The sequence below is a fragment of the Colletes gigas genome, unplaced genomic scaffold, assembly GCF_013123115.1.
Source record: "Colletes gigas isolate AHSC1104 unplaced genomic scaffold, ASM1312311v1 Colletes_gigas_Sc00025, whole genome shotgun sequence".
Lineage (NCBI taxonomy): Eukaryota > Metazoa > Arthropoda > Insecta > Hymenoptera > Colletidae > Colletes > Colletes gigas.
The window spans coordinates 2,496,594-2,511,604 of record NW_025106654.1 but is presented as its reverse complement, the minus strand read 5'-3'; the positions used below and the strand labels follow the sequence as shown (position 1 = coordinate 2,511,604).

General features: G+C 32.4%; 4 protein-coding genes across 6 annotated transcripts in view; 1 reads left to right on the top strand and 3 right to left on the bottom strand.

Moving 5' to 3' along the window:
* Positions 1–2,031, bottom strand: part of LOC122401523 — a 41,259-nt gene extending 39,228 nt beyond the window's left edge. For all 3 annotated transcript variants that reach the window (XM_043403710.1, XM_043403712.1, XM_043403711.1), the window contains exon 1: positions 1,930–2,031. The gene's annotated coding sequence lies outside the window, so the exon portion shown is untranslated. The remainder of the gene's footprint in view (positions 1–1,929) is intronic.
* Positions 2,032–3,138: 1,107 nt separating this feature from the next.
* Positions 3,139–5,182, bottom strand: LOC122401528 (UDP-galactose transporter senju). Its single transcript, XM_043403716.1, has 6 exons — positions 4,957–5,182; positions 4,529–4,643; positions 4,397–4,443; positions 3,923–4,062; positions 3,692–3,847; positions 3,139–3,622 (listed from the first exon to the last, which is right to left on the bottom strand). The coding sequence occupies exons 1-6, from the start codon at positions 5,042–5,044 to the stop codon at positions 3,155–3,157; spliced, it is 1,014 nt and encodes a 337-aa protein (XP_043259651.1). The 5' UTR covers positions 5,045–5,182; the 3' UTR covers positions 3,139–3,154.
* A 298-nt stretch (positions 5,183–5,480) lies between these two features.
* Positions 5,481–10,735, bottom strand: LOC122401440 (TBC1 domain family member 23). The gene is made up of 9 exons (XM_043403565.1): positions 10,495–10,735; positions 9,396–9,616; positions 9,099–9,303; positions 8,774–9,010; positions 8,308–8,683; positions 8,014–8,227; positions 7,620–7,931; positions 7,356–7,488; positions 5,481–7,274 (listed from the first exon to the last, which is right to left on the bottom strand). The coding sequence occupies exons 1-9, from the start codon at positions 10,521–10,523 to the stop codon at positions 6,995–6,997; spliced, it is 2,007 nt and encodes a 668-aa protein (XP_043259500.1). The 5' UTR covers positions 10,524–10,735; the 3' UTR covers positions 5,481–6,994.
* Positions 10,736–11,964: 1,229 nt separating this feature from the next.
* Positions 11,965–14,898, top strand: LOC122401532 (mitochondrial import receptor subunit TOM70). The gene is made up of 8 exons (XM_043403727.1): positions 11,965–12,359; positions 12,776–12,949; positions 13,015–13,222; positions 13,311–13,458; positions 13,560–13,911; positions 13,991–14,215; positions 14,300–14,520; positions 14,598–14,898. The coding sequence occupies exons 1-8, from the start codon at positions 12,105–12,107 to the stop codon at positions 14,761–14,763; spliced, it is 1,749 nt and encodes a 582-aa protein (XP_043259662.1). The 5' UTR covers positions 11,965–12,104; the 3' UTR covers positions 14,764–14,898.
* Positions 14,899–15,011: the final 113 nt, after the last annotated feature.

Genomic DNA, 15,011 nt, shown 5'->3' with positions numbered 1-15,011 from the left:
TCTATAACTTTAATTTAGATTCCAGGCGAATCAATATGTTCAGCCTTAGGTCCTGACTTCCGCGTTAATCGATCAACGATATTCCCTTTCCTTCCGGCACATGCATTACGTACAAATGCATAAAATGATTGACATTAGTACGACTTTAACCACTTAGCAACTGACGCATCCCCAACTTCCGGTTTCAGTTACAGAATCAATCACAGTAGTCACGCAACGTGTATCAATATAAATTTAAGCATCTCTAGTGCACATAGGAACATCTTTTTCCCCTCGAATCGGTTCGATCGTTTACATTTTACACAAATCGCAAATACAATTCGTTGTAAAGAAAAACATACATCATTAGATAAGTAATTCCTTTTTGGTAGTGTAAGTCTTAAACTTCGAAGTATATATTATTCTTAACCAGGAATCCTAACTATTATGTATAGCGAAAATAAAGAAGAGGTTTTGGTTGAAATAGGTACGCATAAAACTACGGTCTCGGGTCTTGAAGAATAACTTTCCAGTTCGCCGTCTGTATGCTCGTTTAAACCTATCGTGAATTAAACGAGTAAAACATTTTTAATCAAGCAGTGAAATTTTCGGCGCATAATTTTCGTTTCGTTCGTTACGAACATTTATCTGGCCCGGTAGCCGATATTTTTAAGAGTAAAAAAGGAACGAATCGAGGCGAAGTCGCAAAGTTTATCATCGAATCTCGCGACACGAACCCCGCATAAAAGTAGTACACACGAAAGGCGATTGCATAATCCAAAGAAAACGTGCGTGCGTCTGGAAAGTCCGGAGAGGAAGGGGTTGTCCTCTTACGAGGCCGCATAGGGTGAATACTTATCCATCGTACTTAACTTAACTCGATCTAGCGTACTTTTTTTATTCGAGTAGTCCTTTTTATTCGAATGCAAGACAGACTGAATATTCATTGTAAAATTGTTTAATTACTACGTTGATTGCCACGGCAATTTACCAAGTCTAGAGATGTCCTCGACATTTGTTCAAATTGTAGTATAAAATGGAGAAATATTCGATAATTCAATGGTGTACCTCTTATTTATCTAATGATAGCAGCATTATGCCATTATGACAGTGTTTTCATACTACATTTGTACATAGTTATAAATTCCATCTGTAATGAATTAGCAATTGCTATTAAATAAATTATATACAGTAAAATTTGGAACATTAAATACTCTCGAAAAACAACTTCAATCAAAGTTCCTCATGAAATTACCTAGTATACCTACATATAATCGGTTTATCATATTTCAGTACACGACCATTAAGAGCGAAAATCGATATAAATCAATAACATCGTTAAAATCTGATTTACGTTGTCAAAAATGAAATTACGAACATAACTCTTTTACTGCCCGTTTGGCGCCTTTTTACCAATACACTTTCCTTTCAGCTTATTTATCACGTGATCGTAAATCTGTTACATCCACGTAAATCGACAACACTATCGAAATTAATTTACACAAATGATAATATGTACATAGAGAGAAATGTGTATTTGCATCGCTATAACCCTTATCGTTCGTGGACTAGTAAATAATAATAAACAATCTTGGTTGATAAATTACATAAATCTTTTTACTCTAAATTGTCACAATCGCGGTAACATTGTTTTGTACATGAAGAGTATACAGTCTATTTCGTTCGACAGCAATATATATTTTCTACGCGTATGAATACTTTTAATTGCAAAATGAGCCCCTCGAAAATCAAACTGATTAACTCCAAGAAACATGATACAGAAGTTGATGTTACAAATATTATGTGAACGTTATCTCTTAAAATTTTGTTAAAATTAAGAAATTTACAGGAAGTAGAGTTAAACAATTCGGTTTCTAAAAGGTTCAAATTACAATGCTACTAAATTATTACAAATTAATACGTTTGAACGTACAACAATAATTGACTTACTCGTGCCAGCGTGCACAGAATGGACTGTACATTTTCACTGCAACGGCACACATATCACAGTTTCCACATCTATAAGCCGGTTCACTGTATCGTACGCGTTTTTCGTTTCATTTCGAACACAGATTCGATGACAAGCGGCGCGACAATCGAAACAATCATCCGACAGGAAATTCACTCGACGACGGCCGACATGTGACTGCCGCTACTCGATTCTCGAAGCAAGGTGGTTTTGCAGGTAATATCGACCACCCTCTCCCCACTTCTCTAAAAATGATCTTCTACAGGCGCATATGTATATTCTAATCACCGACGGAACCACAGAAACAACGGTCCTCGGTAAAGGTAAATACGATCGACAGGGACAGGTACATCCAATCCATCTTTCGTAAACTGGACAAAATGGTTCGGTCGATATTTCACAAATCAAAGTTTTCCCGCCAATTAAAATTACGTTACGTTTTGATATCATCGGTTCGAAAACTTGCGTCTATACAAATAACAGAAACATTGACTAATGAGTTTACTGTTCGAATAATTGGTTTCTTATGGAAATATTACAACAGGTACAAACTTCGGTTAAATAATATCGAAGCTATACGCGTTCAAATAGTAGTTACCTTAAGTTAATGTTTTCATAGGGTCTATTCTAACGGTGCACTCATATGCACGAACGTTGTAAATAAGAACGAACCGTTCAACGGCAAATGACAAAATAATGTATGTTTTAGTCATTAAAACAAAATATATAAAACATGCGTTGTATTCAAATTAATTTTAAACAAATAAAAAAGGAAATGTACAGTTGTACGACTTCGTTACGACCACACCTTGCTCAAACTTAGTTTTATTTCTTTTTAAGTAATGATGATTTCAATGTGTCAGCAGTATTTCGTTTGGGTGTGAAAGCACATGTTGTTTTCAGTTTGAAATCATTTTAATAACGCGTAAACATTTATAACTTTATGTTCTTTTTTCAACGAAAACTATCAAAATAAACGCATGCATTATGTATTTTCTTCTAATGGTTAAATAAACGTACATTATTTTACTATTTATAATTAAATATGTACATATTAATAGAGCACGTATAGAAACACTTAAAATTTTTTCTCGAATATACACAACTGTACCTTGAACTGCGTCATAAAAATTCTTCGATTATTGCTTATAACGTGACGTTTGTTTATATATAAATATAAAATAACCTCGGAAAGAAGGGTATGTTTTACGCTCTTATGATTACGTTTTTTTTTGTACTACAAACATTTTGTACTGGATTTTGTGAATATAATATCACTGCATAGCTCACCATAGCAATGGAAAGCACTGTATTCATATGAATAGGAATACTGAATATGAACCAACTTAAAATAGCAGTGAACACCAGCTCTAGTGCGCTTGCAAAAGTCTTTACTATCGAATTCAAATTTTTCAAGAAGAAACTTGTAATTATTCCAATTCCTGTATTATTCAGCATAATTAAAATAACTTTCGGTTGCAGAAGTATACTGGCATCAACATTACTAAACATATCAGATATGTCACTTTTCGAGATAAAGATTACTAGAAGAATAATAAGATTCCAAAAAATACTATCACTGTACATAAATACATTCTGTACAAAAATATTAATTTTCGCTCTGTCTTTAAGTAAATATTCAGTGTATACTCCAGCCAGACAGGAGCAAATTGTCTGAAAAAATTCAAATATTAATGTTTAATTTTATCAATGGTACACGATAAGCAATATAGTCAAACTTACCTGAACAAATATGAAAATTATATTACTATTTAAATTAAGTTTGGTATTAAATATACTGGCATCAAAATCCAAATCTATGTGTTTTACCATGCATCCAATGGTTAATATTATTAGCGAAAACCATTGTTTTACAGACAGTTTTTGATTAAAAACAACCTAAAAGACATAATGCTTGTAAAAAATATATTTTTACTTTAACATAAGATGCAAAGAAAATTTTCTAGAACATACTTGGAAAATAATTCCTGTCACAACAACACGAAATTGCAATAAAATGTAATAAGTTGTTGGATCAAATGCAGCCAAATTGATAAATGCCAGATTATTGTATAAACAATATAGAAATGAAGGTATCATGTACAGTAGTAGCACTAGAATAAAAAAATAAAATATTAAACATTATTCTTTTCATATATTCAATACGTTATAAAAATATAATTATTATTTGGAGGAATTGATTAAGTAAAGTTTTATTCGTACGATAGTAACACAACAGTCCAATATTAAATTAATTGAACAGCTGTTCAAATATGTTTCATACAAAGGTGACTAATTACTGATATATCTTATCTTGTACTCAGTTTATTTTACGTATTTGCTCCACTAGCTGAAACCGCTTAATTATTAAAAAAATTTCATTGTAGATTCAAAGTATGATTTTATAATGATGGAATAATTTTAATTTTGTGGATAATACCTACTTACCTCTTTTATTCTCTCCTATGCTTTCACAAAGATTTGCAATACTATTACTAAAAGGAAAATGAAAATTAAACTGTTCCAATATAAAATTCATACTAATAACAAAATTTAAACTACATAGATTGTTATACATACTCTTTACAATACAAGATTGTTGAAGCAATCAACTTCAATACTTCTGTTATCAACACCACCATAATAATATTGAATTCATAGGATCCATTTCTCTGTGACCAGGTTACAATAATACCTGAAATAAAAATAATCTTGCAGTATATGTCATATGTCAGAAGTTAATTGTTCAATTTGATTAACTTCAACATTAATATGAAGAACAACAAATATAAACAAACACTTTATAAATGTTCAAACTTATACATACTAATAATATTGTAACACTCACGTTCAAAGCCGGTAAAATAATATATGCTTTGTTAACGATAATTACATGAAATTTTATATTCGTTCTATCTGAACGTCGTTATTGCTTCTGTTTAACAATTACTAGCTAATATATTACATGGAAAAAGAATAAATATAAAAACTTAACCACACATATATACCTTGATTTACGTAAAGTGCCATATACGAAATAAAAATGGCGGGACTCCATCTTCCCGGGAATAACTCTCCCCAATTGATGGAACCCATCGCGAACTCTTCTTACTCAATCTTGTTATGTTAAGGACATTCATTCGTGAAGCACTTATCACGATAGTTCCTTCCCACTGGAAAAGCTTGATAAGAACTGAAATCATAAACCGTGATAAGCGCCCATCATTCGCCCTGAAATTCAATTGAACACTACACTTCGTTCGACGAGAATAGGCAGCATGTGTCTATCAGTCGACTGTGAACATGTACGTTCAATCTGCTTCGTCGCTTCAACCAACTTTAAATAATGTTATTATTCTTCTGCATAATTATATATTTTATTTTACAATTTCTTAAAAACACTTAAACGCATTCGTAATGCATTACATAAAATTTATTTACATATAACTGAAAACTTGTATTTAAGTGCTTTACAATACACTACAATTTTTTAAAATTCTAATCATTTTTGTAGTTAATAACTATCCCGCTATTTGCGTTCATTACTCATTGTGGAAGCACCTAAATAGAAAATTTCTAATATACACAGAATTCGTTATACATACCATGAAATATATTACAATTTACTATTGTTACAAGTATTAACAATGCTGATAATATCTACAAGATTTAAGGTTTCGATAGGTTTATTAAACATGTTTCAAACTATCTATTTATTACAATTTGAAACACAGAATAATGTTTAATTTACATTAAAAAATAATTTCCTTTATACTATACCAATGAAATTACAACCATGTAAAAAAATCTATTGGCAATTTATATATAAATTAACTATTATTGCAAACAGTATTGCCTGAAAATACAAAAAGGCAGTGCAACAATGTGCACAAGAACTTATGACATCAATTTTTTTAATTTGCTAGTACTAGTATATTTCTAGTAATTAATAGAAAAAGAATTGTACCATGTGATTGTTTAAATATATATATATCAGAAAAAGACAGGGATATTTTTAATACGACAGATTTTTGTATGAATTATACACATATTTTTGAAAGATCGTAAATCGTAAATTTTTAAAATTCTTCGAAATAGAATCAGGCAGTGTAATAGGTATGCCAGCAAAATGATGATATTGTTTATTTTTCAATATATTTTGTACCTTTTGTAAATATTTTATAAAGACATGTATTGCAATACTATATACTATAAAATGCAAGTCTGTAATCATTTATATATGTATATAATATTTCTCGAATCATATTACATTAGGACCAATTATCAGTTCGTTATGAAGTATAAATATTACATATTAATGAATCCCGAAAATGCTGTGATAGCGTGTGATTCGAAGTTTTTATGCATCCCGTCAAAAAAAGAATGAATTTTTAATGTTCATACATATCGACACCACGTTATGAATCATATTTATATAGAGAAATCAGCAATATCCTTATCCCATGGCACATTACATTCCATCATATATATTCATATCAATGAATAATTTGCAGAGTCCATTACCTTTCCTATTCTTTTTATTGTAAGGCCACCGTTTAGCCACATGTGAAAGAAAAACTTACCTCAGAATTATTAACGCTTATTATGACATTATTGGATAAAAGAAATGCTAAAAATGCTTTTCATAGAAATTGTACGTTTTTAAAAACTGTAAAAAGTGCATGAAAAACCGCAAGCGTAAATATAATTTATGAAAGTAACGGCTTAATAAAATTACCAAAATTGTTAAATACAGCTACAAATCATGTTTGGCTATATTATTATTAATGACATCATGTGAATCAGTTTTATATATAAAACGCTCGAGTTACTTTTAAATTTGTTCTTCTATAGACTATTCTCTGTAATTATCTTAACATTACACGTTGTATTTGTAGTACCATTTAATTAAGGACATTATAAACAATCAAATGAATAAAAATGTTCGTTCTTACATTTGCTTTAGAATACTTTTTCTAAAATAAATTCAATCTTATCGCATCTGTACACATCGTACCTAAACCATTGTACATATTATAAAGCTTATTAAGATGAATTTAATGTTTTTAATTGTTTCAAAATCTGTTGAGTGATCAATTTAGTAGCCTCGCTTGCATTAGGAATAAGAAATTTATCCATATCTGAAATTACTGTATCGTAATATTGTGTTGTACCGTATTTAAACGTGATCAAATCCGACTGTTGCTTCTTAGATGTTATTTTAACAATACTTGTTAATGGACGTTTGACAATTACATGTGCCGCGCCTTTCCTTTCTGGTATTTCCCGGAGCACCACGAGGTGAGTATCGGTAACCAAAAGTACACTGAAAACATTAATTAAAAATGTACATCTCTGCTTTTATTTATTTCAATTCAATATGTTTCAATTTTACTAAATTATTCACCTATCACAGAGATCTCCGTTAACTTTCACTTCTTGACATTTAAAGGAATGTAATAACTTTGGATCCTTCATCCAATGTTGAATAGATACTACTTCAATGGGTTCTTCGCTTTCATTATTTGTCATTGTCATATCTACAACACAACATACGCATACAATACATCAGTGTGCTTGGTCGATACGTTAAAATATTTTATCGCTCGAACAACTAATTTATTTTAGACTCGTGTATTTAACAATTGAAAAAATATAAAATAAGATATACCTAATTCCTGATCGTCGTCTATGCTAAATACAGGGCCCATTTTCTTTTGCCGTTTAACGTATTCTAAGTCTTTGCCATTTCTATTATCCACGTTATTATGAACACTTGCTGATGGATTAACAATATAATCAAATAACTTTCCTTTCACTTTCTTAATCTTTCCCAAGAAGTCGGAATTATTATTCTTGACTTTAGCAGGACTTGTTTCGTTAGAATTTGTTTCAGATATATTAGCATTGCATACTAAACAATGTTGTGAATTATGATCAACGAGACTAGAAACAACCTCATCGCCGAAATATTCGTGTATAGCTGAAACAAAATACAAATACCGTTCAAAACGATACGATCGATTTCTATTAATTTTATAACCTCAAATACAATTCTCTCTTACCTTGATATCCCGCCGTAACCATGCTAACATATTGGGTATGCTTTTGTAAAAACGATGCAACCACCATATGTGTATAACGATCTTCTTCTTGCCTACCACTTCCTAAGAAACAAAGATGTTCACCCCCGGCTTGTGATCCAACAGCTAGTGCTTGTCGTTGTGCCTGCAACAATCCTTGCACCGCTGTAGCAAAAGCAGCAGGTTCTTGAAGCATCTGAAATTTTATTTTCAGAATTTAATAAAATATTACCACAAAATCGAAAAAAAAAAAAAAAAAGGAAACACGAAACATACTAAATTACAATCTAGATGAAATGCAGTGGGCAGATGTCCTGCATTGTACTGCTCCGCTGGTCTACAATCCACTAGAAAAAATCTAACCGATTCAACGGAAGTGCTAGATGCGGATGGAGTTTCAATAGAATTTTCAACCAATTCTTGAGCTGATACAGGCAAACAGAGCGCATGCGATATATATTTTTCGTCAAAACTCTCCCCGAACATAATAGGATCTAAGTCCTGTTTAAAAGACGACGGTGTCTTCATTGCATAATATTGTGCTAATGAGCAAAAATCTGTTACGTCTTCTGCTTCCACGGCCGAAGGCATAGCAGCTATTGCATCGATTATACTCTGCTTATCATTATCTTTCATACTTAAAATTTGCTCCCTGCACAGAACAGTAAGTTTTGTAAATTTTATAAAAAAAATATATATCTATGGAAGTAAAATATCTAAGTGTAAATTTCATACTTCTTACCTAGCATTTATTACCATGATAAGCGACAGAAATAACATAAAAAACGGGTCGACTTGCATAAAGTATAAATCCCACATCGTGCAAACAGCCGGTAGCGAACAAACGCCAGCGAAAAGAGTAGTCACCCATCCTTTTGTATATTGATCAGGAGATACTCTTTTTGTATCCAAAAAAGAACATAATTCTGGTTCATGGTAAAGTAATAGTAATCTTAGTACAGAACTGTATGTTTCACCTCTAGAAGTATACAAAAAAAATAACTGCATTAAGACGACATTAATACATTCGTTCCTATTAAAATAATCTTAAGCATGAAATATTGTACCTAGGAATATAAATATCTATTATCGCTTCAAATAAATTATATGTTTCACTACGCGGAAGTTTTAAAGCTATTAAAGGACCCAGCAACTCTATCCATCCATTTCCTCTTTTATATTCTTTCTCTTTACTTTTACAATAAAATGTTAAAATAGACTCTAAATCAGAAACAACGGAAACTTTATCTTCGTCATCATTTCCTAACTTTGCTGCAACAAACATAGTACAATTATAATATTTTCATAAACCAGTTTCGTACATGAATCATTGCATCAATTAAAGATAAAATATTTCAACTTACCAACTAATTGTTGACAATCATCACGAATAATATTCTGTTCAGGTAAATCAAAGACTTCATTAAAATTATTTAATTGATTACCCCGATCCATAACATCTAAACAGGCCTGCCATACATCAGACCTTAAATTCGTAGGAACCGATTGTCCCTTGCAAATTGCATATATATCGGATGCAGATGGTGGTTCAGTATCGAGAAGAGCTGCTTCCAGCTCCAGAATCCTAATAGATTTAACTTCTTATAGTAAAATAGTAATTCATCAGATTTAATATGGAATGATTCTTCTGTCGAATGTCCCAAAAGTAACCAATACCATAGCAATAACCTTTGATATCACTATAACGATTCATTAAGCAAGTTACAACTTCTGAAACATTGTAATGACTATGGAGTCAGCTACTTTTAGGACTACCAATGTAAAAATTATCTTATATACTTTTAACTTTTTTAATTTCATCATACAGTTTGTATCTGTTTAACTTTCTATGGATAGACATTTTGGGACACAAATATTATGAAAACACAAAAAAGTAATATGCATCTAAAAATTACTGTATTCACTGCACAAATATTATTTAATTAAATTAATTTGTGTTCATTTATGGCAACAAGATTCTAAAGAAATTTTCTAAAGAATTAAAAAGCAAAAGTATGATGTTCAATATATGCAGACATCATCTGCAAAGGATTAATATAATTAACAATGATTAATTTCATGTTGGCTTTCCTTCAAAATAATATTTGCATAAAGTAATTATCTGTAAACATACGCTCAGAACAAATATTAATTAACTTCTCTGAAAACGTCAGTTGCATGTTTTTGCCAACCAAAAATAGATTAAGATAACATTTAAGAAACAGAACGATACATCAAATTTGCACGCAATAATATGTATGTTTGCTTATTTTTAGTACGCTAATATTTTCTAATATTCGAGGAAACTGGTGGTGGTACAATACCGTAGTAATTTGAACTTAAATTAGGAGAAAACTAGTTGAAATGTAGAGCTGATGGAATAAGAATAATCAAAATTCACGGGTAGTAAAATGATTTCACCTCGGTTTAAAAAGATACGAAAAAATTTTTAAATCAGCTCACCAGGTGTTTTCATCTTCTTGTAGTGCCATTTTGGTAAACGTCACACTCTTATAGAGATGTGTTAAATAACGAATGTTACATGTACGTTACAATTTTCTACAATGTAATAAACGTTTTCGATCACTTAGCATTCTTTTACGGATTTCATCGCTTTCATGACATTTCTCGCGCTTTGCGTTCTCTTTGAAATTCAATGATCTATAGATATCACTGTGGACAATACTTCGCTCCTGTTGACAGACCGTTGCCATTTTTCAAGGAAAGTTTCGTACATGCGCTAAAAGAGGCGCGAATATTAGACGGCGTATGTATTTACTTTGGCAATTTTCTGTTAATAAATCTAATAAACATAATCGATATCAAAGATTTAAAGCCAATATTGTATCAGTAATGGTAATCTCTTTGATTGATGATACCCAAATATTTAAGATTTATTTTAACAATATTGTACGCTAACCCAAGTTTTTCAAAAACGGAGACTCGTCCTGAAAATTTGTTTCTATATTTTCAACTTATTTCATCTGAAGAAATCATTCATTATTAGATTTTATCGCGTATTTTGAAACATATGAATGTTTTACCCAACTATACTTTTTTCTCGTGAGTCATGACTCATGAGTCGTGACTGTTAATCTAGTTCAGCGCCATTTGCGTAACGGAGAAAATTCATACTAAATGCATCTTTGGAATGCATGAATTCCAGTACAGTTAGATTGCGATTCCTGTGGATCTTTACTTTCTGCGTTTATTGCACAAATCCCTGATCTTTCCTTCTTTTCGGCGGATCGCTACACGTGTTGGTTTTTGTACCGCTGCTCGAACGCCAAGCCCGGGGCTCCCCAGTCCCCGCGCGGCACCAGCCATCGTTGTTTTCTAGGACGGCGTGGCGATCGCCTCCCTAGATCCGCATGTGGCAACGCCATCACCGCCCAATCGGAAAACCGCGCCGCACTCTGCCGACACTGCGACGCCACACATCCAGAGATGCTAGAAATGCACCATCGGGTGCCCTACTCACACATGCCGGATACGCGTACGTGAGCTCGTGGAGTTTCGGAAAGTCGACAAAGGCAAACTGACGCATGCCCTCTTTCTCGATTCTCCGAAACTGCCCGAAGTAATTTCGGACGCCTCGTGGGAGTCGAGAGAGAAAGGCTCACATTTGCCTTCTCGCTCTTAACAACTGAATACGATTCGTATGCCGTTGACGGGAGGTCGGATTTCAGTTGTTAGAGCGAGAAGGCAAATGTGAGCCTTTCTCTCTCGACTCCCACGAGGCGTCCGAAATTACTTCGGGCAGTTTCGGAGAATCGAGAAAGAGGGCATGCGTCAGTTTGCCTTTGTCGACTTTCCGAAACTCCACGAGCTCACGTACGCGTATCCGGCATGTGTGAGTTTGCACCCGACGGTGCTTTTCTGGCACCTCTGCGACACATCTATGCATCAGCTTCTTTGGGGATTCGTCTGCAAGTGACCGCGGTGATATGCTGGCGTGGTTACTGGACTTCACGTTAGTTCTTACTGTTTATTTCCGTGTCAGTAAGATTTGAAGAAAATCACGGGAAGAACGTAGCTCGTATCTCGCAGAAACAGTGAAGTATTTGTAAAAAATGACGGGTGTAAGTGGAGCAGCCAGCATAACCGGCAGTCCGTTGTCAAAATGGCAACTCGCACTAGCTGTTGGTGCGCCGGTTGCCTTGGGCCTCGGTTATATATATTACAAGAACGCCAATAAGCCAGTATCGAAACCTAATCGTGGTAAATTGAAAAGCAACTCAAAGGAAAATGGTACATCGGCTGCTGACAAACAAATCTCTATCGATGTTGATTGTCCACCGAATACTGCAACCAATTTTGAAATTGAGGTTAGAAATATTTTTATCGTATTCCGAACGATAAATCGATTAGTGCAGATACCTACTTATAATCTAGATTTCGAATATTTTCAAAGTACAATGGTCAACGAAAGTATCCGAACTCTTAGATTTGTGATTATTAACACACCAAACGTATACGTTAAACCGATGTGTTTAAAACAATATGATGTCTATATCTATATGTAGCAAGAGGTAATAAGGCTTTTCTGAAAATTATAAGTTTAAGGGTTTGAATACTTTCATCAGCCACTGTTTACTAGATACTGTAATTGTACTGTAATTTAGTTTTTCTTTTTTTTTATGTATTAAATTACAATAGATTGGAATCTGAAATGATTTCTATATTATACGTCTGTAACTACAAAAATACCACGTATCAAAAGTGAATGTATTATATATCATAGTCACCATTGGAGAAAGCTCAACGATTTAAAAACAAAGGAAACGATTATTTCAATACTGGAAGATACGACGAAGCAATAGTGCAGTACAATAATGCAATCGATACCTGTCCTGTGGAGAACACTGATGATTTAGCTACATTTTACCAAAACAGAGCTGCTGCCTATGAACAACTGGTAATATTGTTTTTATTATTAATTGATAATTATACAATTGTTATAATTATAATGGTATGTTACAGAAAAAGTACAGTGGAGTGAAAGCAGATTGCACAAAAGCTTTAGAATTAAAACCAAGGTATGCAAAAGCATTATTACGTAGAGCACGAGCATTGGAACACTATAATGATTTAGAAGCAGCTTTAGAGGATGTCACAGCTGCTTGTTTTGTGGGAGCCTTCACTAACAAGACGGCGGTGGTAATGGCAGACAGGCTCTTGGAACAATTAGGTACACTATGTATTAAATAATAAATTTATCATTAAAATAAATATAAAATTCTAAGTATAAATATGAAACTTTTCGAACTTCTTTTCAGGTAAAAAGCACGCGATTCAATATTCGTCACATATGAAGCATATAATGCCTAGTAAACATTTCATTAAAAATTATATTAATAGTTTCCATTATGATCCTGTTTTTACAATGCTTCAAAACGACGACGACGACAACAGTAATATATCTCCGTAAGCATTACAAAATATGTATTATTTGTTATTATTATTCAGAGTTTTATAATAATTTATATTTTTTCATTATCGACCTCTCACAACCATTTGATTTTTAGGAGTTTCGCAAAAATTTTAAAATGTGTAAAGGAGCAAAAATATGACGACGTAATACCACTTTGTACAGAAGAGATCGATAGTTCCGATCCAGATACATTGCCACACAAAATGCAAGCGTTACTTCTACGAGCTACGTTTTACCTTTTACAAGCGCAGTATGACGCTGCGATCGAAGATTTTGGAACAATTATAAACAGCGACAATGTTTCAAAGGACATTAAAGTAAATGCCTTAATAAAACGTGGTAGTTTGTATATGCAGGTAGAACGTCCTGAGATAAGTTTGTCCGATTTTGATTTGGCCGTCGAACTCAATCCTGATTGTAGCGATATTTACTCGCTCAAAGGACAGGTAATCGATTATTATCGATAAGTTTATATGCGACATTATATATAAAAATTAATTATACAAAATCATGATACGATTGCAGGTAAATATGCGTACAGATAATATTGAGGAAGCCAGAGAAAACTTTAAAAAAGCTGTTGAACTTAATCCCAATTTTGGGGTGGCATATGTACAAAAATGCTATACAGACTATCATTATGGCATGATGAAGAAAGACATGGGAATGGTAGTAGATGCTTTGAATGATTTTGAAAAGGCGTTTGAAAAATTCCCAAACTGCATCGACTGTTACATTCTATTTGCACAGGTATAAATAAATATATTACACTTTATACTTATTAATATAAATATAACAATAACTATAAATTTAATACATATTTTCCTAATGCAGATATTATCAGAAAAAGAAGAATATTATAAAGCAGATACTTATTTTGCTACAGCAATGGAGATAGATCCTAATGATGCTCTAATCTATGTACATAGAGGTTGGTTACAATTGAAATGGAAAGGTGATGTGAATAAAGGTATTGAATATATCAATAAAGCTATACAATTAGATGATAAATGTGAATTTGGATATGAAGCCTTAGCAACGATTGAAGCTCAGAGGCAAGTTAATACTTTTAAAATGTATATATTTATTTGAAAATTTGTGTTATCTGTAAATTTAAATTTTGTACTTACAGAGGAAATCTAGAAGAAGCAATACCATTATTCAACAAGGCGTTGGCGCTCTGCCGTACCAATACGGAGCTTATACACATGTTCAGCTTAATAGACGTCACAAAAACGCAACTTGCATTAAAAGAAAAAGGTTTTGAAACATTATTAAATATACGGACTGTTTCATAAATTTTCATAAAAGCTGTATCGATTAAAGTCAAAATTTCAAATAAAAGATATGTATAGTTACCAGAAGTAAAGAATGAAATTTTATATAAGATTTTAATAGAAATTTCATAATATCACGCTTGTGAATTGTTCTCACAGTTGTATACATATATATTTTATTTAGTTGAATTTAAAAGTCTTGCTTCATTTGTTAAAGAAATTTAAAGTATATGTTTACAACCGGTTGTCATTATTTTACGACTGTTTCT